Source organism: Ornithorhynchus anatinus, chromosome 8 (genome assembly GCF_004115215.2).
Source record: "Ornithorhynchus anatinus isolate Pmale09 chromosome 8, mOrnAna1.pri.v4, whole genome shotgun sequence".
Taxonomy (NCBI): domain Eukaryota; kingdom Metazoa; phylum Chordata; class Mammalia; order Monotremata; family Ornithorhynchidae; genus Ornithorhynchus; species Ornithorhynchus anatinus.
Genome location: NC_041735.1, coordinates 61452709 through 61479776, shown reverse-complemented (window position 1 = coordinate 61479776; position 27068 = coordinate 61452709). Strand labels below are relative to the sequence as shown.

General features: G+C 41.7%; 1 protein-coding gene across 6 annotated transcripts in view; it reads left to right on the top strand.

Annotated features, from left to right (window-relative positions):
- HDAC9 (histone deacetylase 9) overlaps window positions 1–27068 on the top strand; it is a 170412-nt gene that overhangs the window by 123457 nt on the left and 19887 nt on the right. For 4 of the 6 annotated variants that reach the window (XM_039912868.1, XM_016228385.3, XM_029070922.2 and 1 more), the window contains exons 8-12: window positions 2205–2320; window positions 16930–17007; window positions 17656–17778; window positions 23330–23540; window positions 24135–24352. In XM_039912868.1, the coding sequence (XP_039768802.1) occupies window positions 2205–2320; window positions 16930–17007; window positions 17656–17778; window positions 23330–23540; window positions 24135–24352 (746 nt within the window). The remainder of the gene's footprint in view (window positions 1–2204; window positions 2321–16929; window positions 17008–17655; window positions 17779–23329; window positions 23541–24134; window positions 24353–27068) is intronic. The other 2 variants (XM_039912869.1, XM_029070926.2) reach the window with 1 other exon arrangement.

Genomic DNA, 27068 nt, shown 5'->3' with positions numbered 1-27068 from the left:
GGCCATGCTTATTCTCAAAATGCATCTAACAAGAAATTAGAGGGAGTATTTTTGTCGACTTTCTCTATAAATAAGTTTATGCACACTGCATATGTTGTACAAAGAATTGGTTAATGATATAGGTGTCTTTCTGATTTGAATATCAGGGAATTATAATTGGAAAGATGGTTTTAAGGGAATATATAGTACCCTTCCCCAATGCGGATCGTATTTCTACATAATTCCTTAATACCAGCTCATAGGCTGTGATGAAACTAGATTTGTTATTCATCATAATCAACAACTTCCATTTACTATATACTTACATTCTTTTTCTCCTTCTCCTCCTCCATCTCCCCTTCTCATGCTGGCATTTGCTGTGTTGTAGACCAAGTTCATTATTCATGTTCTCCAAAGAGAGAATTTGAGATGAATTTACTTTAAAACATATTCGATCCACCTTGGTTAAAATGTCTTAAACATTTAAACTTTCCCTGGTTTTCATTCTATTAAAGATTATTTTTAAAGTTAATTTTTGATAAAGCATCCAATGCAATGTAGATGATACATTCATGTTAATATTAGAAAAATCACAAATGTATTATAATAAAATCAGGTACAAGAATTAAATTTTCAAATGTTTTCTGCCCACCTAGATAAACCAGAAGTGAGGTAGATTTAATTTTGTGTATTGAAGATCAGCAGAAATAACAAGACAAATTCCACAGCTAAAGATTCTTTTGAATCATTCCCATTTTCATTATGGAGGCCATGAACTAAAGAAATTCAGCATGTGGTCAAAAGCAGAGAAGAGATAAACAAAACATTCTGGGTTTTTTTTTAGGTTTTGATACTGTTACGAGCTTTTCTTTGCTACAGACACCTTGTGGAATTGCTCTTCATTTTAACACCCTAAGATTCATAACAATCCTTTTTTTTTACATGAAACTTGGTGCCATTGCTGATCAGTAACAATCAGTGTTACTAGACTGTAAGCTCGCTATGGGCAGGAAATATGTCTGCTAGTTTTGTTCTATTCTACTCTCCCAAGCACTTAGTATTGTACTCGGTCCATAGTAAGCACTCAATAAATACCATTGATTGAATGTTGCTTTAGTTGTTGCTTTGAGCAGTAATTCTTAGTTAACAATAAGGCAATATTTTGCTGAATAAAATATACTCTCTCCCATCAGAACTGAGATCAGGGAAGACAGTTGACAGTGGGTAATTATTAACAAAATTATTTTTGTTTCACTTCAGGGGCTAGACTTTTCAACAAATTGAAAGAAAGACGTTTGAAAGACAATAATTTTTTTTCTTAAGATTGCCAAAAATCTATAGATCCAAGATCAATTTTCCTATGTTTTTGTAGATAACAATCCTGTCAAACTGCAATGGAAGATTTCTAGATTACCGACTGGTGACCTAATCTCTCTAAGTAGCCATCAAAGAGGTAGATTACTAAATGGGAATTATCTCTAACTGGTTATCCACATTCAGGCTAATTCATCAATCAAACAATAGTATTTATTGAGCGCTGACTGTGTCCAGAGCACTATGCTAAGCACTTGAGAGAGTACAGTTTGGTAGAGTTGGTAGACATAATTCTTGCCCTGAAGGAGCATAGTCTGTTGGAGGAGATAGACATTAAAATAAATGAAGTATATGGACATAGGTGCTGTGGGGCTGGAGTGTGTAGAGAATCATAGGGCTAATAGTAGAACATTCCAAAGTTTAGTCCAGACAGTAAGGGACTATCACTAGGCCTCATGGAGTGATGGCATGTTATCATGACCTTTGCAAGTCTGCTTGCTCCATCATTTTTATCACTTTTAGCAACAGGACTGAGCAGGGCAACACATGCTTCCTTTTCTTTTTACTCATCAGTTGCTCAGGCAGCAATTAAGTGCCTAAACAATTTGGGTTCTTCAGGAAAAGTAAAATTCTTTTGACTTTTTTTTTCCTCACTGGGCAAAGAAACAAAAAAGAGTGACATAAAACGACCAGAAATGTAACAAAAGAGACATGTACAAGGACCAAATATTTTACAGTAGTAAATAATCCATTACTGTAAGGCCCTCTTACTTACCAAAATTTGGAATGATTGTACCCTAAGCAGAATATTGCTAATCGTAATTAGAGTCAGCGTTTTGGTGTTGCATTCCAATGAACTTCTATCTTTGTGGATTTTGTGGGGTTTTTTTTTTGCTTTTGCTTTTTCCCAGAATCCTCTGTCAGTAGCAGCTCTCCAGCATCTGGGCCCAGTTCACCAAGCAATGGTCCTACTGGAAATGTAACAGAAAACGAAGCATCAGTTTTGCCGTCAACTCCTCACGCTGAGGTAAGAACATGCTATCCTTATCCTTTTGGGATCAGAAAATGAGAGTTCAAGGCAAGAGTCCAGTGACCAAACTACGGAGCGCCATCTTGTTTCGTGCCAGATCACCTCTTTGTAAGGAAATTAGATTTTGCTACATGAGGAATAAAATCTCCCAGCTTTTAGTAAAACATGAAGGAAAACCTGTCCTTGGCAGGAATCAGAAGGCACCAGTATTCATTCACCAATTAATGTTTATTTAATGTGAGGATGAGTGGGTTATGCCATTACATTAGATGTGGTATCCACTCTTTAGTGGTTTGAATCGATTCCATGAAAAATTCTCAAAGGACCAATCAGATTATTTTTAACCAGGCCTACATAGGCCAATGTTGTTGAAAAACAATGTATATTCGACACAGTATTTTTATTGTTGCTGGGGGTTGCCTATATTTCAACGTACTGTCTTAGTCCGTTCAAGATAATGTTACTTAGGGTCTCTGAAGTTACCTTTTTGCCCTCAATGTATGGAAACCAAATAGGTTTTCCTTTAGAAAATTGCTGCAATATTTGTGTAATATCAATCAATGAATGGTGTTTACTGAGCAATTACTGTGTGAAGATCACTGCATTGAGCACTTAGGAGAGTACAACAGATTAGGTAAACACAATTCTTGTCCTCAAGGAGCTAGGATTCATAATTACCATTGGAGAGAAATGTACTCAACCTCAACCTCTGGAGAAGTTCAGCCTTTCACCAAGATTTTCTAAACAGCCATAGCTCATTATTTCTGCTGGAGGAGGGCCAAGTTTCCTCTGTCTTTGTGGTTTTCTCATCTATCAGGTGTAAAAAGTAAACAAAAGAAATCTCCCCAACTCAAACAGGAGTGGGCAGTTTTCTGGCTCGTGGACCGCTGACTTCATTATTTGGCTGACTGTAGGCTAGCCCACTCTGCCAAGCTGAGGAAGGGGGGAGGCGGGGTTGGCTGAAAGGTACATCCACCTGTGCTAGAAGGAGTCTAGCACACTCCAGTTCTTAATGTCTTATCACAGTGAGAGGTTGCTAGCGACACCCACCACTTCAAAGGAGGGAGAGAGGGAGGGAGGGAAGTCTAGTCCAGGTAGAGTCAGGCTGTATCCATTGTAGGGTTTTGTTTTTGCCCATTTCTGGCTTAAAGTAATAGCATAGATTAGTACACTTCCAATTGCTTAGTACACTTCCAGTGGGCGCTCAATAAATACTTTTCTATTTGAGTTAGGTCTATTGGGCATTCATGATTCTTCCTGCTCCTTTGGCCATCTGAAGTCCTTACCGTCAGTCAGTGAATTGTTTTTATTGAGCGCCTACTGTGTGCAGAGCACTGTTCAGTATTCATTCATTCAGTTGAATTCATTGAGCGCTTACTGTGTGCAGAGCACTGTACTAAGCACTTAGAAATTACAATTCACAACCGAGACAATCCCTACCCAACAATGGGCTCACAGTCTAGAAATAGCAATGAACAGACACTTTCCTTGCCCATAATGAGCCTGTGAGCAAGAAGGCATACTGCTTGTAGATTAGAATGTGGCTCTCATAGTTTAGGGTGTTATTCATGCTCCAACACACTATAGAGCCATTTCTCTCATTTTATCATTGAACAGTAATCTGGTACGAAATATGACATGTTTCCCCAGATGAATACAACACTTTTAAGTCGATTAATCAATGATATTTATTGAGTATTTACTGTGCACAGAATACTGTACAAAACACTTCAGAGAGTACAGTACCATAGAGTTGGTCGACATTATCCTTCTCATCAAGAATCTAACAGTCTGCTCTTCGAGTCCAAAAATTGCATCTACTAACTGTATTATATTCTACCATGTGTTTAATATAGTATTCTGCGCAGAGTAAATGCCCTATAAATGCTATTGATTTGTAGATCACAACTTCTTTAAGATAAATATATCACAGTATTTACTTCAGGATTCTGCACCTATTAGACACTCATTAAATAGTAAGCAGTAAGTATTAATAGAATTTGAGCACCACTGGAAAGCAATGTACTCTTGCAAAGTACTTTTTTATTTTTTAACAGTATTTGTTAAGTGCTGACTATGTGCCAGGCACTGTTCTAAGCACTGAGGTAGATACAAGCTAATCAAGTTGGACACAGGCCATGACCCAAAATTTGAATCCCCTTTTACAGATGAGGTAACTGAAGCTGAGAATTTAAGCTACTGGCCCAAGGTCAGACAGCATACAAGTGGCAGAACTGAGATTAGAACCCGGGTCCTTCTGGCTCTCAGGCCCATGGTCTATCCACTAGGCCACACTACTTCTCTTCCACTTGAAGCATGCACTCCAGTTGTTGGAAAGAACTTTTGTAGAAGCCCAGAGAGTGATCACTCTGAAAGGAGGATTGCCAGTCACTCGGGGGGACCACTTGAAGTCAGGATTACTTCCAGAAGATAACAGCTCTCCGTCTCAGTGTCATGGCTCCCAGCAGTGACTTGAAAGCTGTCCTGTGAGAGATCCTTCAGGTATCCACATGATACAGCTCCTTCAGCTTCTGTTTCTTAGAGTTAGGTCATTTTTTCTGAATAGAAGAGCACGAGGGACCAGATCCTGACTGGTCTTGATAGAATGGTAGGTAACCAGAATGGAGGGAGAAAGTTTTCTAGGAATGTCTCAGCAGCTGAAAGAATGGCGTGCATGGAAGCATTAGGGAGAATGAAAACATGTAGCAAGTAACAGGAAGGGTAGAATGTTTTCTCCTTTTTAATTGTTTTTACCATTGATTATGTATGCCTTAATTCCGTAAATTGGATAACCTTGATTGTATAAGTACATGAGTAAGTGTGATAATCTGAGCATGGATTATATGAAGACAAAAAATGTACTAAGTCCCAAAGCAATTTTATCTTCTCTCCACTATATAAAAGTAGTATTTGAGAATTACAGCTTATTCCTGTAATTTAAATGAATACTTTTCTGTAAAATATAGAATGGCCGAAATGTAGTGTGTGCTGCTTTAAGAATTCTTCTATGTCTTTACACTCAATTTTCTGATAGTGCAAAGATTACTTTCTTGATGAACCCCTTATAGAAGAAAGCTCACATTATAGTTCATGTGCTTTTTCTGACATTGTGCACATCGATAAATCATTCGTATGTATTGAGCGCTTATAATGTGCAGAGTACTGTACTAAGCACTTGGGAGAGTATGAAATAACAGAGTTCATTGATTCATTCATTCAATAGTATTTATTGAGCGCTTACTATGTGCAGAGCACTGTACTAAGCGCTTGGGATAAACAAGTCGGCAACAGATAGAGACAGTCCCTGCCGTTTGATGGGCTTACGGTCTAATCGGGGGAGACGGACAGACAAGAACAATGGCAATAAATAGAGTCAAGGGGAAGAACATCTCGTAAAAACAATGGCAACTAAATAGAATCGAGGCGATGTACAATTCATTAACAAAATAAATAGGGTAACGAAAATATATACAGTTGAGCGGACGAGTACAGTGCTGTGGGGATGGGAAGGGAGAGGTGGAGGAGCAGAGGGAAAAGGGGAAAAAGAGGGTTTAGATGCGGAGAGGTAAAGGGGGGATGGCAGAGGGAGTAGAGGGAGAAGAGGAGCTCAGTCTGGGAAGGCCTCTTGGAGGAGGTGAGTTTTAAGTAAGGTTTTGAAGAGGGAAAGAAAATCAGGTTGGCGGAGGTGAGGAGGGAGGGCGTTCCGGGACCGCGGGAGGACGTGACCCAGGGGTCGACGGCGGGATAGGCGAGACCGAGGGACGGTGAGGAGGTGGGCAGCAGAGGAGCGGAGCAAGCGGGGTGGGTGGTAGAAAGAGAGAAGGGAGGAGAGGTAGGAAGGGGCAAGGTGATGGAGAGCCTTGAAGCCTAGAGTGAGGAGTTTTTGAGAAGCAGCATGGCTCAGTGGAAAGAGCATGGGCTTTGGAGTCAGGGCTCATGAGTTCGAATCCCAGCTCTGCCACTTGTCAGCTGTGTGACTGTGGGTGAGTCACTTAACTTCTCTGTGCCTCAGTTCCCTCATCTGTAAAATGGGGATTAAGACTGTGAGCCCCACGTGGGACAACCTGATTCCCCTATGTCTACCCCAGCGCTTAGAACAGTGCTCGGCACATAGTAAGCGCTTAACAAATACCAACATTTTTTTGTTTGGAGCGGAGGTTGATAGGCAACCACTGGAGTTGTTTAAGAAGGGGAGTGACAGGCCCAGATCATTTCTGCGGGAAGATGAGCCGGGCAGCGGAGTGAAGAATAGACTGGAGCGGGGCGAGAGAGGAGGAAGGGAGGTCAGAGAGAAGGCCGACACAGTAGTCTAGCCAGGATATAACGAGAGCCCGTAACAGTAAGGTAGCCGTTTGGGTGGAGAGGAAAGGGCGGATCTTGGCGATATTGTAGAGGTGAAACCGGCAGGTCTTGGTAACGGATAGGATGTGTGGGGTGAACGAGAGAGACGAGTCAAGGATGACACCGAGATCGCGGGCCCGAGAGACGGGAAGGATGGTCGTGCCATCCACGGTGATAGAGAAGTCTGGGAGAGGACCGGGTTTGGGAGGGAAGATGAGGAGCTCAGTCTTGCTCATGTTGAGTTTTAGGTGGCGGGCCGACATCCAGGTGGAGACGACCCGGAGGCGGGAGGAGATGCGAGCCTCAAGGGAGGGGGAGAGGACAGGGGCAGAGATATAGATCTGCGTGTCATCTGCCCTAGAGATGGTAGTCGAAGCCGTGAGAGCGAATGAGTTCACCGAGGGAGTGAGTGTAAATGGAGAACAGAAGAGGGCCAAGAACTGACCCTTGAGGAACTCCAACAGTTAAAGGATGGGAGGGGGAGGAGGCTCCAGCGAAGGAGACCGAGAATGACCGGCCAGAGAGGTAAGAGGAGAACCGGGAGAGGACGGAGTCCGTGAAGCCGAGGTGAGATAAGGTATGGAGAAGGAGGGGATGGTCGACAGTGTCAAAGGCAGCAGAGAGGTCAAGGAGGATTAGAATGGAGTAGGAGCCATTGGATTTGGCAAGAAGGAGGTCATGGGTGACCTTAGAGAGAGCAGTCTCGGTAGAGTGGAGGGGACGGAAGCCAGATCGGAGGGGGTCTAGGAGAGAATGGGAGTTAAGGAATTCTAAGCATCGACTGTAGACGACTCGTCGTTCTAGGATTTTGGAAAGGAAGGGTAGTAGGGAGATAGGACGATAACTGGAGGGGGAAGTGGGGTCAAGAGCGGGTTTTTTTAGGATGGGGGAGACGTGGGCATGTTTGAAGGCAGAGGGGAAGGAGCCCTTGGAGATTGAGTGGTTAAAAATAGAAGTTAAGGAAGGTAGGAGGGCAGGGGCGATGGTTTTAAGAAGGTGAGAGGGAATGGAGTCCGAGGCGCAGGCGGAGGGGGTGGCACTTGCGAGGAGGGAGATCTCCTCTGAGGATACTGCAGGGAAGGATGGGAAAGTACGGGAGGGGGTCAGTGGGGGGGAGGGGAGAGGCAGAGGGGTGACTTTGGGGAGCTCAGACCTGATCGTGTTGATTTTCGTGAGGAAATAGGTGGCCAGATCATTAGGGGTGAGAGATGGGGGAGGGGGAGGAACAGGGGGCCTAAGGAGAGAGTTAAAGGTCCGGAACAATCGGCGGGGGTGACGGGCATGGGTGTCGATGAGGGAGGAGAAGAAGCTTTGCCTGGCGGAGGAGAGGGCAGAGTTAAGGCAGGAAAGGATAAATTTGAAGTGTGTGAGGTCGGCTTGGTGCTTGGACTTTCGCCAGCAGCGCTCAGCAGCTCGAGCATAGGAGCGTAGGAGGCGGACGGAGGAGGTGATCCGGGGCTGTGGGTTAGTGGAGCGAGAGCGGCGGAGGGAAAGGGGGGCGAGAGAGTCGAGATGAGTAGAGAGGGTGGAGTTGAGAGCGGAGACCTGATCGTCGAGAGTGGGAAGAGAGGACAGGGCAGCAAGGTGAGGAGAGATGCTATTGGAAAGACGGATGGGATCGAGAGAGCGGAGGTCTCTGTGGGGCAGTAGCGAAGATTTGCAGGGGGAGGGAGTGGGCAAGATCCCTGCCCACTGGAACTTACAGACTAAAGAGGGAGACAAACATTAAAATGAAGTAAGGGTTCATTCACTACCAGAGCAATTACTCCGGTGGGGCGTTCTGGGAGTGATGCATCCATGGAGTCACTGTGGGTTGGAAATGACTCAACACCATAAGACAAGACATATATAAGTGCTGTGGGACTGAGGGTGGAGTGAATATGGATACAAATCCAAGTATTAGAAAAAGGAAGAAGGGGAAATGAGGATTTAGGGAAGGCCTCTTGGAGGAGATGTGATTTTAATAAGGCTTTGAAGGAGGGGAGAGTGATGGTCTGTCGAATATGCAGGGGAAGGGAGTTTTAGGCCCAAGGGAGGATGTGGGTGAGGGGTCAGCTGTGAGATAGACAAGATTGAGGTACAATGAGTAGGAATGAAGTGAGTGTGCTAGATGGTAGTAGAAAATCAGCGAGGTGAGGTGGTGGGGACGAGGTGATTGAGTGCTTTAAAGCCAATGGTCAGGAGTTTTTCTTTAATGTAGAGGTATGAGTAGGCAACTACTGGAGGTTCATGGGGAGTGGAGAAACATGCACTGAATGGTGTTTTTTTTTAGAAAAATGATCTGGGCAGCAGAGTGAAGTATGGTCTTGAGTAGGGAGAGACAGGAAGCGGGAAGGTCAACAAGAAGGCTGGAACTATAGTCAAGGTGTGATAGCATAAGAGCTTAGATAAGCATAGTAGCAGTTTGGAAAGGAAAGGGGGAATTTTAGTGGTTATAAAGTAGAACCAATAGGATTTGGTGACAAATTGAATATGTGGGTTGAACGAGAGAGACGAGCTGAGGAATTGGGTGGGATGATGAGGATTGTTGTTTTTTTTAAAATTTGCTAATACAGTATAGTATGCAGCATTTTACTAATTTATATGTAGAAGTCTTATTTTATTATTAGAAGTTTCCTTTCTTCAATAACCAGTCCATCTTTTCTAGCCTTGGTCATGTAAATAAAACATCATTTCAATGATAGGGAGTGAATCAGTGCTGGAAGGAAATGTGCAAGCCCATATTTATTATTCCAGTCAGCTTTATATCCTCCTTCCTTTATTTCCAAAGTTTCTTCTGAGGTGGTGGAAATTTTGGAGAATAAGTGAACGTATTTTTACACCCATTTGTCTTTCTTCTCTACCCCAACACCCGCTCTCCAGGCACACACACCAAAAAAAAAATAAATAAAATAAAATGCCAGAAGGAAATGTGGTTTAACAGAGTTTGAACTGGAGGAGGGATTTCTCCAGGTCAGTGACAGGACATTCACCTCCAAGGCTGGAACAACTGCTTCAGTTGCTAGGAGGGACTTTCCTCATAATGAATTAATTGTGTGTGTGAACTATGATCCAGAGGGCCAGGTGGGTGGACCTCCAAGCACTGGGTAGTAGCCTCTCCTTGGCCCATAACAAGAAATGCAATCCTGATAGCTAACATGTGGTTTCCCCTTCTGGCCCTTTGCAAGGCACTTCAGTGCCGTTCCAATCGTGTAGACCTGGTTGATGGAATACAAGCAAGGCTCTTTGCCTCACTGTAAATTCACCTTTCAGTGCTTCAGTTGTAGCAAAAGTAATCCTTTTACTGCCGGGGGAGTTACTGTCCGATGTTAAATGATATTAAAAAGTCATCCAGAATTGTGTATGAAGTTCATGAAAGCTACCCAAATTGAATGGCAGTATTGTAAAATGTAATGGACGTGTCTCAAAAAATAAATTATAATGGCATTTGATGAACACGTACTATTTGCCAAACACTGTGCAAAGTGCTGGCCTAGATAATAATACAGTCAGAGCAGAAACCATCCCTGTCCGACATTAGCTCATAGACTAAGGTTGAGAGAATAGATATTCTCCATCCCCGCTTCTGTTGTCTGCTTGCCCAGCCACCTTTGACCTGACGACAAAGCTGAGGAACAGAACTTAAGTGACTTGCTCAAGGCAACACAATAGGCAAGTGAAAGAGTAAGGATTAGATCTCAGGTGTCCTCATTCTTCCAGTCTTATGCACTGTACTACTGTGGTACGATTTAAGTGTTATCTGTGTGCAAAGCACTGTACTAAGCTGGGGGAAAGAATAAACAGGAGGAAATTAGTCAGGGTCCCCGGCCCTCAAGGGGTTCACAAACAGGAGTGATGAAACCATAAAACAGTAAAACAGGATAAAGAACAAGGGCAAATGCAAAAAATAAATCAGAAAGGTGCTGTGGTTAAAAAAGCAGAATTTCAGGCTCCTCAGGGCTCAGGGTTCAAACATAACCAAAGCCACAGCCCCCGCTAAAGCAGCTACCAGTCTCCCTGGGAGTTTTGAGTGCTTTTCTTTTTCCCACCAGGGTGATGATGCTGATGATATTTGTTAAGCACTTACTAAGTGCCAGGCACAGTTCTAAAACCTGGGGTTCACAGCCTTAATCCCCATTTTACAGATGAGGTAACTGAGGCCCAGAGAAGTGAAGCAACTTGCCCAAGGTCACATAGCCAACAAGTGGCGTGGCTCACTGGAAAGAGCACGGGCTTTGGAGTCACAGGTCATGGGTTCGAACCCCGGCTCTACCACTTGTCAGCTGTGTGACTTTGGTCAAGTCACTTAACTTCTCGGTGCCTCAGTTACCTCATCTGTAAAATGGGGATTAAGACTGTGAGCCCCAAGTGGGACAACCTGATTCCCCTGTGTCTACCCCAGCGCTTAGAACAGTGCTCGGCACATAGTAAGTGCTTAACAAATACCAACATTATTATTATTGGAAGAGCTGGGATTAGAACCTTTGTCCTTCCGACTCCCAGGCCTGTGCTCTATCCACTACACCATGCTGGAATCCTGGATTGGATGAAGTCAAAATGATGGCACAGGGGAGAGCTGGTGCTTGTTCTTGACAAGTCAGTGTGGCTGTCTCGTGGCAGTTGCTTGTATCCTCATGGTCCAGTGAGCACTGAACATGTCATTACTCAGATCCCTTGGTGACGGGAGACCTCACTAATTTGATTAAGCATGAATGAATCTAAGAGAAAGGGAGATTCACACAAGTTAATTATTGGCTAAATCCATGTGCCAGGCAAATGCACCTATTTTCAAACCAATTTAGAAATATTCATTTCATCACATTTATTGAGCACTTACTGTGTGCAGAGCACTGTAATAAGCGCTTGGAAAGTACAGTTCAGCAACAAAGAGAGACAATCCCTGCCCACAAGGGGCTCATATTCTAGAAGGGGTCACAGTCTAGGCTTAGCATGGTATCCCTGCCTGGGTGGAAATGGTGCAGTGGCAGGTAAATTTGCATTTCTTAAGAATTTGAGCCTGTGCTTTAGCTACAATCTCCGCCTTTTGCATAGACGACACCAGGAAGCCCAAAACAGAGAGATGGATTTTTAGGACGTTTTAGTTTGAGTCATAAAATGGATCCGTGTCAGGATCCGATTCAGGAATAGAGGCCACAGTCTGTCTGTAAGCAGATCAATGTTGGCTCCTGGGAGTGGGAGAGGGGAGCAGATTCAGTGGATGAAATTAGTCTGCCTTCAGGGCTCTATTTCCCCCTGCCCCCAATTTCTTCACACACTCGTCTGTTGAAGTTACTGGCTCCATTCGTTGGCAGAAGACTTGGTTTGGAAGCTGAAACTCCGTGTTTCCATTCCAGATCCAGTCAGAGGCTTCTTTACCTCTCTGGTTACTTTCTTGTGAATGCTGTGGTCCTGAGGGTTCCAGCATTTTTCCATGGATATCAACATCCCTACATTTGATTTGGGTAGGATTTTCTTTGATAGTTATTTAAACGGTAGCCAAACAGCTGGTTTATTTCTAGTCGAGCGTTAGCCGCTGGCTCTCGGCTGCTATTTATCTAATCAATTTTTCAGCAGACACAAAAGGCCAAAAGTTTCTAATAATACAGTTGAGTGTTCCCAAATCATCCCGAAATGTCACTTGTTTTGCCTTAATCTTTCATGACTCATTCTCCTATTGTTTCATAATAGTTGTTGTGACATTTGCAGTAAGTGTTATGTTCACTTCTGAGTGGGTGGAAGCCGCAGTTTAGATGGCAGCAAATAAAACACTTTTTTCTCTGGGGGAAATGAGGTTGCTATGACAGAGGAATCATTTACCAGGAATAACATGAGTCAGTACCGTAAGAAATATCTTTAATGGAATATGGTTTAGTAAATCCTGCCAACTGGAGTTCAGTCTTCTTACCAATTACGCCCCTTTCTCTCCCCACCTTTTTTTCCCCCTCAAAGAAGTTGGAAAGTGGTGAGCTTGAAAAGTTTCAGATCATCATACATTTTTATTTTTGTACTTCTTAAGCGCATACTATATGCCAAGCTATTAAGCACCAGGGTGCGTGCAAGATATTCTCAGGATAGAAATAGTCCCTTCCCAATGTGGACCTCACCCTGTAAATAGGAGGGAGAACAGGTATTTAATTCCCATTTTACAGATGAGATAATTGAAGCAGGAACAAGTTAAGTAACAGCAGATAAGTGCCGGAGCCAGGATTAGAATCCAGGACCTCTGACTCCCAGGTCCATGCTCCTTCCATTATGCCAAGCCGCTTCCATACGTTGTCTAGTGTTTCTCATTTTCTTTAGGAAAAGCTCTCCGGCTTATTATGTGAAGTCAGCTGTATTTCACAGGCATGTAGCAAGCCAGGTTATGCGCCACAAAAGCAGTAGCTAAATATTAAATATCTCACCGCTTCTGTTATTCTCATTTCACGTTTGGGGAAAATAGGGCTAGGTGGTAGTGTCACTTACTCGTGACCAAACAAGAAGACAGAAACCAAAGCCCAGGGCATCTTGGCTTCCCTTTCTGGGTTAATTCTACTAGAGCAAATCTGTACTGGAGATAAGGTTTATTACTGAGTTTTCTTTTCCCCTAGTAGGTTATTCTCTAGGTTTGGTCCATACCTTTCAAATGTCATTCTTTGTGAATATCTTACCCTGAGGAGAAAGGATTAGGCATGAGTTTGTGTTTGGTATATTTTTAGAGAGTTATTTTGAGGATTGTAATTGAAACTGATCTCTTGCCACTTTCCGGAGCTAAACTTACAGCACTTAACAGCTTTCTCATGTGGAGATTGTGCTATTTACTTTTGAGATACTCTTCTTTAGACCACAGTGTTACATAGTTGGGCCATCACAAGCATCTCAATATACCCAAAGCAGCTCTGGCCAAAACCATGACAGATCATATTTAAACCTTAAAATGTATACTGAAATGGCAAACAAGATGAAAATATGAGTATGAATCACTATCCAAGAGCCAAAGCTATGCCAACTGGCTTCTTGACTACTTGAAAGAGAAGGAACAATGAGTATGAGAATAGATTAAAATGTGGGAGAGGATGGAAAGTAAATTCATATAAATTGGGATCTGCAACAGATGCCAGGTTGTGTGATGGTGAGAAGAGGTAGGATTTTTCAGTGTAGGAATACACAGAACCATCTTTCCATACCTTTTTTTTTACTGGAGGAGGTGATTAATGTGATACTATAATAATTATAGTATTTGTTAAGCGCTTACTATGTACCGAGCACTGCTCTAAGCGCTGGGGTAGATACAAAGTAATTAGGTGGTCCTACTGGGGCTCACAATCTTAATCCCCATTGCAGATGAATTAACTGAGGCACAGAGAAGTTAGGTGACTTGCCCAAACTCACAGCAGACAAGTGGCGAGCTGGGATTAGAACCCACGTCCTCTGATTCCCAAGCCCGTGCTCTTACCACTAGGCCATGCTGCTTCTCTAGTCACCCACAAAAGAATGCTAGATCAATCATCAATCAGGCATATTTATTGAGAGCTTACTATGTGCAGAGCCCTGTACTAAGCACTTGGGAGAGTACAAAAAAAAAACAGATTTGGTAGACACATTCCCATCCTGCAATGAGTTTACAGAAAAGGATCAGTTAAGAGGGGTGGCTTTAATAATAATGATGATAATAATAATAGTGGTATTTTTAAGCACTTACTACATGTCAGGCACTGTACTAAGCGCTGGGGTGGATACAAGCAAATCGGGTTGGACTCGGTCCCTGTCCCTTGTGGGGCTCACAGTCTCAATCCCCATCTTACAGATGATAAAGCAAAGTGTCTTGCTCAAGGTCACACAGCAGACTAGTGGTGGAGCCAGGATTAGAACCCATGACCTTCTGACTCCCAGGCCTGTGCTCTATCAACTAAGCCACTCTGCTTTTTGTAATCACACTGCTTCTCATGTGATGCCCTAGCCCCATCTACCACCAAACCAGCTGACGATTTCCCGGGTTGGAGCTAGGAAATTAGCATTATAGCAGGAACTGTCCTTGGCCAATACCAGGTTTTTATCTGAAATGTATAATTCTGAGGTCTTTTTGTGTCGTTAAAAAGAGTTGTAATAGTTGCAGCACCCAGAATGATGTGAATATGAATGAATTACAGGACAAGGGTAGTTGGTTATGGTGGGCTTTGTTTCCACGCCCACATTTCACTGTCACTGAAGAAAGGCAGATAGATGTTCCCTCAAAATGGTAATCCCCTCAAAAGGGTCTTGTGATTATACTTTAAATTGCTTTAGCGTGCTCAAGCCACCCACAGTTTGTGGGCAGGGAATGTGTTAGTTGTTGTAGAGAAGCAGAGTGGCTCATTGGAAAGAGTCTGGGCTTGGGAGCCAGAGGATGTGGGTTCTAATCCCCACTCTGCCGCTCGTCTGCTGTGTGACCTTGGGCAAGCCACTTAACTTCTCTGTTACCTCATCTGTAAAATGAGGATTAAGCCTGTGAGCCTCACGTGGGACAACCTGATTACCTTGAATCTACTCCACTGCTTAGAACTGTGCTAGGCACATAGTAAGCACTTAACAAATACCATAATCATTATTGTACTCTCCCAAATGCTTAGTACAGTGCTTTGCAAACAGTAAGTGCTCAATAAATATGATCTAATGAACGAATGCAAGTGGTAAAAGAACACCAATTCACCATAGAGCTGCTGGGACCAAAAAAAATTAATAATTATGTAGAATGTGAGTAAAACTGGATTATTTTATTTTTAGACATTGTGTTCCAGAAAGCTGCCCTCATTTTTTTTTTTAACCCCAATATCCTTTAAGGTTCCCAAGGTACCAAGAGAAAATTACATATCAAGTCTTCTGCTGTTATTGTCTCTAGGATGGGTCTCATCTCCAAACAAACTGTATGGGCAAGGTTATGTTTTGGAATAACATCCTGTGTTTTTGTGCCGCATCACTCTTGGGTGACAGTCTGAAGTTGCGTCGTATTAGCACAAGAGATTTTTTCCCAGTTAATTGATATCCCAGGTTTGTTCAGGAGAAAATCTACAGCTCCCCACAACATGCTTGACAAGTTATTATATTTACTTTAGCCAAAGCCCGTGTGTGCAGTATCCCTCTTGGAGGTGGTCTATTATTGGAGTCCCATATGCTTTTTGTTTGGGAAGAAAGCAGTCACTGTGTCTTACTGTTACATGGGGTATTCTTTTTCAGAGATGTTGTTCCCTTGGGGACCATATCCTGCCAGAGTTCCTATGTCTAATAAGACCTTTGTAACTCTTATTGTGTAAAATTTCTAAGAGGGAAGCAAGAGTTAAACAGAAAATGTAATTCAAGGAACCATACTAGGCCGCATGTGGAAAAACACAACTTCAACTGGTGGTTTCAAAAAGATTCTTGTTGCAACAAGCCCCGAGAAACAGTAACATTCACGGCATTGCTTTCGAAAGCAGCTATAGTGGTAGAGGGAGTTGTGAACTTTATGTCAGTTTCTTTGGTTTCCATCTGAGCGATATTTAAAAATGACACAGTGAAAGTCCAGTCTGTTTTATCAATCAGCTGATGGTATTTATTGAGCGATTACTGTGTGCAGAGCACTGTACTAAGTACTCAATTTATAAATGCTTATGAAGTGAGTTAAGATTGGTATGGTTTCTAGTGTTTGAAAATGATTTTCAGTTCTGTTAGAATTAGCTTCACCCTTCCTTTAAAGCTAATCCCATAGTATTATTATTATTAATAATAATTTTTGTTAAGCAGATAGTATGTGCCATGCACTGAGGTAGATGCAAGCTCATTTCATCAGACCCGATCCCTGTCCCTCCTGAGGCTCATCGTCTAAGTAGGAAGGAGAACAGATATTGAATCCCCATTTTACAGTAGAGGAAACCAGCAGCACAGTGAATTGCCCAGTGTCTCACAGCAGGTGAGTTGCAGAGTTGGAATTAGAATCCACATCCTCCGACTCCCAGGTTCATGCTTTTTTTTCCCTAGGCCACACCGCTTAGTGAACAAAACTCTGAGGAGCCTAAAAAAGCTGAGCTAATACAATAGTGTTAGGGGTTACTATCCCGAAAGCAGAAATTGAACTGCAATCGAAGCAGTGAAACTGAGATGAAAGTCTGGAAGGTAAAAGAAAAAGCATGACAACATAATGGGGGACAGCCTTTTTATGTGTATAATGTTTCCGAGTCTGTAGGGCCTTCATTGGCCTTCCGCCACAAATGCTACTCATAGGTGAAGTTGTTATTGGTATCTTCTAATACAAAGGACAGTATATAGATATGTTTATTTGTATCTCTAACCAGAGAGAGAGAGAAAGAGAGAGAGAGAGAGAAGCTAAAGGACTGCCTCCACAAGTTGATTATTCCATTTTTGAGAATAAGGTGATGTACACAGTTACTTTAGTTGCATTCATTACTCTGATCATGTTTTTGTGTTACTTCTCTCTATAAATCGTGGTTTAGCTCTCGAGAATGGTTACTGTTGCAGCTTGGTGGGGGTGCCGGGGAACACATTCCAAGTTTAGGAGCCTTTTGGAATTTGGGTTCAATGTGCATCTAGATTGAACTCCATGATCCCAAAGCTATAGAAGATTGAGGTCTTTAATAATGTTGGTATTTGTTAAGCGCTTACTATGTGCCGAGCACTGTTCTAAGCGCTGGGGTAGACACAGGGGAATCAGGTTGTCCCACGTGGGGCTCACAGTCTTAATCCCCATTTTACAGATGAGGGAACTGAGGCACAGAGAAGTTAAGTGACTTGCCCACAGTCACACAGCCGACAAGTGGCAGAGCTGGGATTTGAACTCATGAGCCCTGACTCCAAAGCCCGTACTCTTTCCACTGAGCCACGCTGAGGTCTTTCTAGGCAGAATTTTCAGAACCAAAAAAAGGCATTAATCTTGGTTTCCCAAAGTTGTGAGACTTCAAGATAGGAACTCTAAATGAATTTTAGTATGTTTGCACAGCAAGGATATAGAAGGGTCCCCATTTACTGTTGATTTTTTTAACATATGAAAAATTCTATTACAGCCAATGATTTCACAACAGCGTATTCTGATTCATGAAGAATCCATGAACCTGCTGAGCCTATACACCTCCCCTTCTTTGCCTAATATTACTTTGGGACTTCCTGCAGTCCCCTCCCAGCTCAATGTAAGTCATCTAGCAGTGGGTATTTCTATAGGGGACATTATCTGGGGGGATATATACATGTGGAAGCTGCGAATAAGTTATTCTCCATGTTGAGGGTTGATTTTGGTTTTGTTTTTTTAAACAGTATTTGTTAAACTTTTACTGTGTGCCAGGTACCAGGGTAGATACAAGTTAGTCAGGTTGAACACAATCCGTATCCCACATGGGGTTCACAGTCATAACCCCCATTTTACAGATGAGGTAACTGAGGCCCGGAGAAGTTTTGACTTGCCCCAGGTCTCATGGCAGACAGGTAGTGGAGCAAAACTGGAACCCAGGTCCTTCTGACTCCCAGACCCATGCTCTATCTGCTAGGTCATCCTGCTTCTAAAGTGATTCAGTTCTGAACTCAATTTCATAATCCCAAGGCTTTAGAAAAGTCCCATGGGATGAAAAACAGTCTTTCCTCATTCTGGCGAAAATGGTCTCTTCTGCATGGGATCCAGAATATTTCCAGAAGCTAATTTTTAAGACGTCAAATCTGGTTTAAACCCAAATCTACTCAGGGTAAGTGTAACATAAGCAAACCACACTTCTCAAGCATACATCTGCTTGTAAGTCCCAGGGAAGGAGGTTGTGAATTTCTTGAAAAACTCTTTACCTGCAATGTCTGGTCTGAACTATTTGAATCCACTCTTACTGAATTGTGACAAAAGTGAAAGGAGCAAATTGCCCTTACATTCACCAGCCAACAGGTTGAAGACAGGTAATCCCATTAAGAAGCAGACAGAGGCTATAAATTTTTGCAACTGGATACAGTATTAAAATATTTTCCAGGCAGACCACATCAGTGGTTTGGACTTATTTTGAATCTGACTGTATGCTATTGTTGAGAGAGACTCACACTTCCAATTTCCAAAATATTGTCAAACAGAATGGGATCCAGTTTAAAAGGAGGGTGGTAAGAAATTTCTCTTAAATTTGCATGACCCAGAAAAGGGGACTTGGAGAAATCAGAGATCTCCCATTCCTATTTTCTTTCCTGGTATGGAACAGTGTGTCTTTAACTTTTTCCACCCAAGTTTTTTAGTCCATATCCTCTCTGAATGGAACACTGCACAGTGTTGAGAATTCATCACCCAGAAAGTATGATGTCACGTAGACCACAGAGACTGGTTCAGGTTGGAAGTATCACAGCACTGGTGTTGATATCTGAGGAGACGCAAGATGTAATGAAAGGAACACGGACCTGGGAGTCACAGTTCCTGTGTTCTAATCCCTTCTGTGTCAATTGCCTGCTGCGTGACCTTGAGCAAGTCACTTAATAAAAATTATGGTACTTAGTAAGTGCTTACTACGTGCCAAGCACCATTCTAAGCACTGGAGTAGATACAACCTAATCAGGTTGGACACGTTTAAGTTGGACGCATTTAATCCCCATTTGTTACAGATGAGGGAATTGAGACAACGAGAAGTTAAGTGATTTGCCCAAGGTCCCACAGCAGACATGTGGCAGTGCTGGGATAAGAACTCTCATCCTCTGACTTCCACACCTGTGCTGTTTCCACTAGGCCACACTGCTATGTATTTCTCTATGTCTCAGTTTCCTCATGTATAAAACGGGGGTTCAATTAGTCTGTTCTCCTTTCTAGTTAGACTGTGAGCCCCATGTGGAAAAGGGACTATGTCCAACAATTATCTTGTATCTACCCTAGTGCTTAGAACAATGGTTGACACATAAGAAACACTTAACAAATACTACAGTTACACATCTTTCCCCTCTGAACATTTGGGCAGTGTTAAACTGAGTTGTGCTCAACCATGACACTCACATTCATGCAAACAGTCTTACTGCTGCTGGGAGGGTCAACTTTGAACCCAAAGACAAGAAGCAGTTGTGAGGCAGTGGGGCCAAGTGGAATGAGCATAGGTTTAGGAGTCATAGGACCTGGATTCTGATCCCTGCTCTTCTGCTGGCCTGCTGTGTAACCTTAGGCGAGTCACTTAATTTCTCTTCCTCTCACTTCCTTTGTATGAAAAGTGGGGATCCAATGCCCGTTCTCCCTCCTACTTAGTCTGTGAACCCTCTTTGGGACCCTATTATCTTGTATCTACCCCAGGGCTCAGTTCAGTGCTTGGCACAGAGTGAGTGCTTTATGAATACCACAATTATTATTAATATTATTAGGACAAGTCTGCCACTAGGAACTTACATGTAACATTTTAAATGCCTTTTAAAAGTTAATATATAAAATAGGGTGTATTTGAATTCATTCAGGAGTGAGGTAGATTTAAGAACTGAAAACAAAAAGTATGACCCAGGTGATTAGCAGATAGTACTTTAAAGTAGCTGATAAAATTTAGAAAAGAAATATTTTTGTACTTTGATTTTCAGAGTTTGAACATAATATTGTTTCGGGTGTTACAGCTTTACATTCTGTCTTGTACCTCATCCTAGTTTCACCATGGGGAAATATTTACACAAACTACATTATAGCTGAACACCTCATATTCTTCTAAAGTAAAACTGGTCCGTAGTAGTAGTAATAACATTTATTGAGCATCCATTTTGTTAGGGGTAGTGTACTTGGTCTCCTGGGAAGTACAGAATAAATTGGCACATTCTCTGCCTACAAAAAACTACAGAACTACAATACATGAGTTTCTAAGTAACAGTAAAACAAAAAAAAGTTGAAAAGCAAAAAAAAATTGAAAGCCCTAAATAAGTTCCCTGGAAACCTTGCATCAAACATTTGTAAGCAAATGTTTCTTGTTAAGAGAATTAGAGAATGAAACTGAGCCTAAGTAATAGTGGGGAATTTTCCAAAATATACCATTTATGATTAATCATTCCTTTCTTTTAAAATGCCTTTCTTGATGACTGACATATTCATACATTTTGTACAAACTCCTTGTGACATGTATTATGAAAGAATTTTGATTCTTTAAGGCACTCCACACAAACCTTTATTGTGGTCACTGGCATATTTGGGATGTATTTTGTTTTACCAATGAACAAACCTTCTTAAAAATAATAAAGAAAAACATAGGACACTTCATTTTTAAAAGACAATGCAAGTTATTATAATCAGTGGAGTAGTGTAGTTTGTAGTGTAGTTTGACTAGATCTTCCTTCACTCTGGGGAGAGGAATCAAATACATGTGAATTTTGAAATCTTTAGCAGGGATGTACGTGACATTCATATCATCCTATCAGGAAGGAGGCTGATAATAATAATGGTGGTATTTGTTAAATGCTTGCTATGTGCAAAGCACTGTTCTAAGCGCTGGGGGGTTGCAAGGTGAACAGGTTGTCCCATGTGGGGCTCACAGTTCTTAATCCCCAATTTGCAGATGAGGTAACTGAGGCACAGAGAAGTTAAGGGACTTGCCCAAAGTCACACAATTGGTAAGCAGCAGAGCTGGAATTCGAATCCATGACCTCTGACCCTCAAGCCCAGATTCTTTCCACTGAGCAGTGCTATGATGGAGTATGCCATAAATCAAACATTTCACTATTATTATTATACTTATAATAAGAATTATTAGTACTTTTAATACTACCTACATGCTGAGTATTTACTTTGTACTTAGCATTTTACCTGGCAATTAGGAATATGCAAAAGAAATGTAATTGATATAGTCTCTGCTCACACAGAATTTTCAGCCCTGGAGAGGTGAGGATAGGGAATGGGAAACACTCACAGAAACTAATAGTTTCACATAAATTGGCCCATTTTCCTTATTTCCACTATCCCAAGTCCAATAGATCTGAGTCCCTAACAGATCTCTACACTGAAAACAAGTCTGCTGCATTCACTACTCACTTTTGCGGAGGGGAGGGACTTGCTCTTCGCAATCGTTCAGCTCTGTGGAGTGGCGGGAATTGTACCTCAAAATCATTCACCCTGTGTGGAGGACAGAGCTGATTCCTCAGAATTTTGTACAGGGTTTCAAGGGGCCAGGGTGTGGAATCCCTAAGTGGCTAATTCATTTTAATTCCCATTTATCCCTAACTCTGTAAAATGGTAACCATATTTCAGCACTTTGCTCTCTCACAGATTTTAACTATGATATGTGAAATGATGTGAGCAATGGGTAATAATGGTACTATTCAAATACAAAGTGTTGCATTATTCGCTATGTTTATATGTTGACATAATTTGACCCACATTTTTGAAAATGCTTAATAAAATGCTCAACTGTTACTAATATCTTCCTTTGGTTTTTAAACTTCACTACAATATTTTATTAGATTTATAATTTCAGTGAAAGGCAAATTCACTGAACAAGAAACCTGGAAACCAATCAATATTCAGAATCTGGAGCCGTAGTCTCAATGAAAATTAGACTAATATCTTTTTTTTAATTCAGTTTTACCACATGTTATCACTGTATCTGGCATGTCCTAATCATGCTATCAAACCACACCTAAGATGTAAAAAAAACAAACAAAAAATTTAGAAATGGATTTTGATTAATCAACCTACTATTTGAAAAATCAGAGATTTCAATGAGCTGTCATCTGTGAAAATTCTAACTCTTGAGCAACATAGTGGGCTCAGGCTGAGCACAAATAAGTGCTGTGTTCACACGCTTCCTGCTTTTTTGCCTCTCTGGAATAATGTATTTAATTAGTTTTAAAATTAAGTCCAGATATTGAAAACATTTTTAAAAATTTTTCAAAGAGTTTAAAAGTTCTAAATCGCCATCAGAGTTGAGCGTTATCATTTCTTTGGTCAGTAGCTGTCATTCTTCCAAAGTGTACAAAGCATATTCAAAAAATAACCTTTTGACTTTGAACTCAATACCCTGACACCTAGAATGGAATTTTTCTAAGTGGCTCTAATCCTTTCATTCAGTTAAGTTTAAGGAACATGCTCTTGTCTGTTTTCCCTCAACAGAGATAGGTTTAGTTAATAATTAAAATTCAGGTATTTAAGTACTTACTTTGGGCCAAGCTCTTTACCCCAAGCCCTGGGGTACATAAAAGATAATCAGGTTGGACACAATCAATATCGCACACAGGATTCAGTCTAAATTGGAGAGAGAAAAGGTATTGAATCCCAATTTTTACAGATGAGAGAAACTGAGGCACAAAGATGTTGTTGCTTGCCATACTTCGCAGAGCCAGTATTAGAACCCAGATTCTCTGACTGCCAGACCCTTGCTCTTTACATTAAGCTACACGTACTGTTTTGGAAAATGACAACATCCCAAACTGATCTTAGAAGCAGCGTGGCTTAGTGGAAAGAGCACGGGACTGGGAGTCAGAAGTCGTGGGTTCTAATCCTGACTCTGCCACTTGTCTGCTGTGTGACCTTGGGCAAGTCACTTAACTTCTCTGTGCTTCAGTTACCTCATCTGTAAAATGGGGATTAAAAAATGTGAGCCCCACATGGGACAATCTGATTGCCCTGTATCTACCCCAGTGCTAAGAATAGTGCTCAGAACATAGTAAGCACTTTACAAATACCATAATTATTAGTATTATTATTATCTTATTCTGCTTACATCAACTGAACCAGGTGGATGAAGGGGGATTAAGCATCTCTGTTATTTCTTGAAACAGGCCTCCTCTACACTCAAAGAGAAACAGAAGAGCGAGTCCCAGACATTGAGGCAAGGAGTGACCCTTCCGGGGCAGTATGGTGGAGGGACCTCAGCTTCCACTGGCCACTCCCATGCTGCTTTGGAGGGAAAACCCAATAGCAGCCACCAGGCTCTCCTGCAGCACTTGTTGCTTAAAGAGCAAATGAGGCAGCAAAAGCTTCTTGTGTCAGGTAACCGAGCAACGGCGTGGTAGTGTTTGGGTTTTGTCTGTCCAACTCGGTGATGACCAGCTCCTGTGACAGTCGATCGATCAATCGATCCTATTTATTGAGCTCTTGCTATGCGTGGAGCACTATACTAACTGCTTGGACGAGAACAGTACAACAAAACTAGCAGATGCCTTTCCTGCCCATAAGGAGCTTCCAGTCTAGAGGACACATGAGTAGAGATTTACAGTGTTTATTCATTAAATCATATTTCTTGAGTGCTTACTTTGTGCAAAGCACTGTACTAAGTACTTGGGAGAGTCCAATATCAACAATCAACGGACACATTCACTGCGCACAATGAGCTTACAGTCTAGAGTAGTTGGAGCATTTTGTTGACTGGCTTTTTTGGGCAAGAGTGATCATATTCTTTCCTCTGAACTACAGTTTACAAACACATCAAATTCTGATCCCTGTCGCTAATGGTGGTCTGTGTGAGGCGTGTTGACCCACACATAGCCACTCTCTCCTAAACCAGCCATTGCCCCACCCGTCTTCTGTCTTTCCTGTCCGATCCACCAGTTCTGGTTTACTGAGTGACACGCTGTTGTCTTCCAGGTGGTGTTCCCCTCCATCCTCAGTCTCCCCTGGCAACGAAGGAGAGGGTCTCACCCGGCATTCGCACAGCTCACAAGTTGCCCCGCCACAGGCCGTTAAACCGAACCCAGTCTGCCCCTTTGCCTCAGAGCACGTTGGCGCAGCTGGTCATTCAGCAACAACACCAACAGTTCTTGGAGAAGCAGAAGCAGTACCAGCAGCAGATCCACATGAACAAAGTGAGTTTCCCAAACCACATCCCATCTCTCTAGGTCAGCGTGAAGACCCGCTCTATTTTGTGCAAAGAACGTGGAAACTATGAATCTTCCTTTGTACACAGAGCTTAAAATCTTGTGGCGACGACAGACGTCAAAGTAAATTAGGGGTAGAAGGAATTATGTAAGGCTGCAAGGGTGCTGACTGTCTTAGAATTCATATAGTGTGCAAGTGCTGAAGTGGGTTTGGGGCAGATTAGAAATTCATTCATTGTCATATTTATTGAGCACTTACTGAGTGCTTATTGAGCTTAATAAGAGCTTGGGAGAGTACATTACCGCAGTAAATGGTGACATTCCCTGCCCATAACAAGCTTATAGTCTAAAAGGACAACTGCCTAAAGAAATTAATAGGGGAAGGCCTTCTAAAAGAGCAGTGTGGCCGAATGGAAAGAGCCTGTGCATGGGAGTCAGAGAACCGGGGTTTTAATCCTGGCTCAGCCACATGTCGCTGTATGACAGGTCCTCAGTTCCCTATCTGCAAAATGTGCTTTCAGTACATGTACAAATGTATATTTCAGTACATTATCCCTTCTTCTTAGACTGCGAACCCCATGTTTGAGCTGATTATCTTATTTCTACCCCAGTGCTAGTACAAGACCTGGTACATAGTGCTTATCAAGTCAATCCATCAATCAGTGGTAGATGAGTGCTTACTTTTTGCAGAACACTGTACTGAGTGCTTGGGAGAGTACAACACAGCAGAATTAGCAGATATGCTCCCTATCCATAATATATTATTATTATTATTGTTATTATCTTTTTTATGACATTAAGGACTTAGTTTATGGGAAGCACTCTTCTAAGTGCTTAGCTTAGGAAATGGGCTTTTAGAATGTCTTTGAAGGTGGAGAAAGAAGTGGTCTGTCAGATATATGACTTTTTATAAAACTTGCCGCCTGGAAGACTAAGTCCAGGACCTTATAATCCTTTCTGTTTACAGGTTGAAACTGGCAGCATAATTTTTTTCAAGTTTATGTTGTCGTTAAAAATGGAATTTCAGTTTGTCTTCTGGAACTGTGTTGGGGTTGATGCAGTCCATCCTAGAGTCAGATCAGAATGAATTTCATCAGTGAAATATGTTTCCTTTACATGTTCCACTAATGGTTTCTTGGTACTGTAGATCAAACTTTTGTCTCACTATGAACATTATCCGTCATGAATTTGTGACCCTGTTTCAGGTCCCTTTTATCTGTTCACTTCAGAGCATCCTTCCTTGTTTGCATCAGACTTGAACATCACCAAAAAGGTGGATGCAAACTCCAGTGTCTAGGGAGAAATGAAGATGCCTTGAAGAGATGACCTTATCGTTGAACTTCTTCCATGTGGTGCTGATTCCTTGGAATCTGTTCAGAATTCTCAGCCAAATTAGAAACAAACTCATACTCTAAATACATAGTTTGTACAGTGGTTTGGTTATTAAACCTTGTCTTAATTAGGAAAAATGAAGACCAGAAAACTTCAAAGTTGAGCACTGATCCGTGCATGTTAACCCCTCTCAGCTTGGGTGTTTAGATTACTCAACCAGGACTCCAGTTGGCTTCCCTTGCAGGATGCATTCCATATGTTTAATCAAAATGGAATATGCACGTAGTGGAGGCTCCAGGTTGGGAAAAATTCCACCTGCCCTCCATTGTTCAAAAGAAAAGAGAACATTTTCATCAGGTAGAAGGTTGAGCTTCAGCCTATTCCAACGTGTTCCAATAGAACTTTAAAAATGCAAACAGCTAACTTTCATAGTTTCCCCTGGGATAGTAACCATGCTGATTTATACATCTGATAAGTAGGAAGATTTATAGGCACTAAGGATAAAGCGTTGCTAAAAAATACCCTCTTCATGAACTGTTTCTGTCATGAGTCCTGGACCCAGGATTTATTACCGAGAGTTCTTCGATGCATTTAAATTGTAATGTGCTAAAATATCCCACAAAGTTGCTATTTTAAATCTCATCATTTTTAAGAGATTAATTACCGTGAATTTTTGTGTCACAGTTCCTAACATAACATATGCCACACTTGATTTTATATTCTTAGGCAGGACAAGTACAAATGAGAACACTGGCATTTTTAAAGGCATTTCCAAATACTTTGTCATCATCTTTTTCCCATTTTCATTCTTGTTAATTTGAGTTTGTTTTTAGGAAAGTGTGGTTGGTAGAGAGGAGAATCTCATGCAATTGTCTAAATGTAATGCTAAACCTTGCTATTTTGGCCATGGTATATGAAAGGATATATTTTAAGTTATGATAATATTGCTATTAAGCAATATCTGAGGAATTACAGATACCTTGAGTGCCAAAGCACCCATATATGCTTTAGAGAAAATTTTCTAAATTTATCGTGGAATTTTGACCACTTGTTTCCATTTGCAGTTGTAGTGGAGGTCCTTGTTAAGTCACCTGGGTCTGCACCTGTTCTTTATCAGTCTATTTACCTCTCATTCATTATCCAGGAATTCAGAACCTCCGATTTGGGCCAGTTTTTAAAATTCCACAGCAAAAATAGTTTCTGTTGATTTTTAATTTTTCTAACAGCCCTCTTGTCAAGATAAATATGATGGATTGAATATAAATTTAAAATTGCAATGTAACTTATATAAGAATTTTTGAGCAGACATAAATCACAAAATGGCATTCAGTTCACTATTAAGATAATTTTTTTTTAATTTTCATATTTTTTT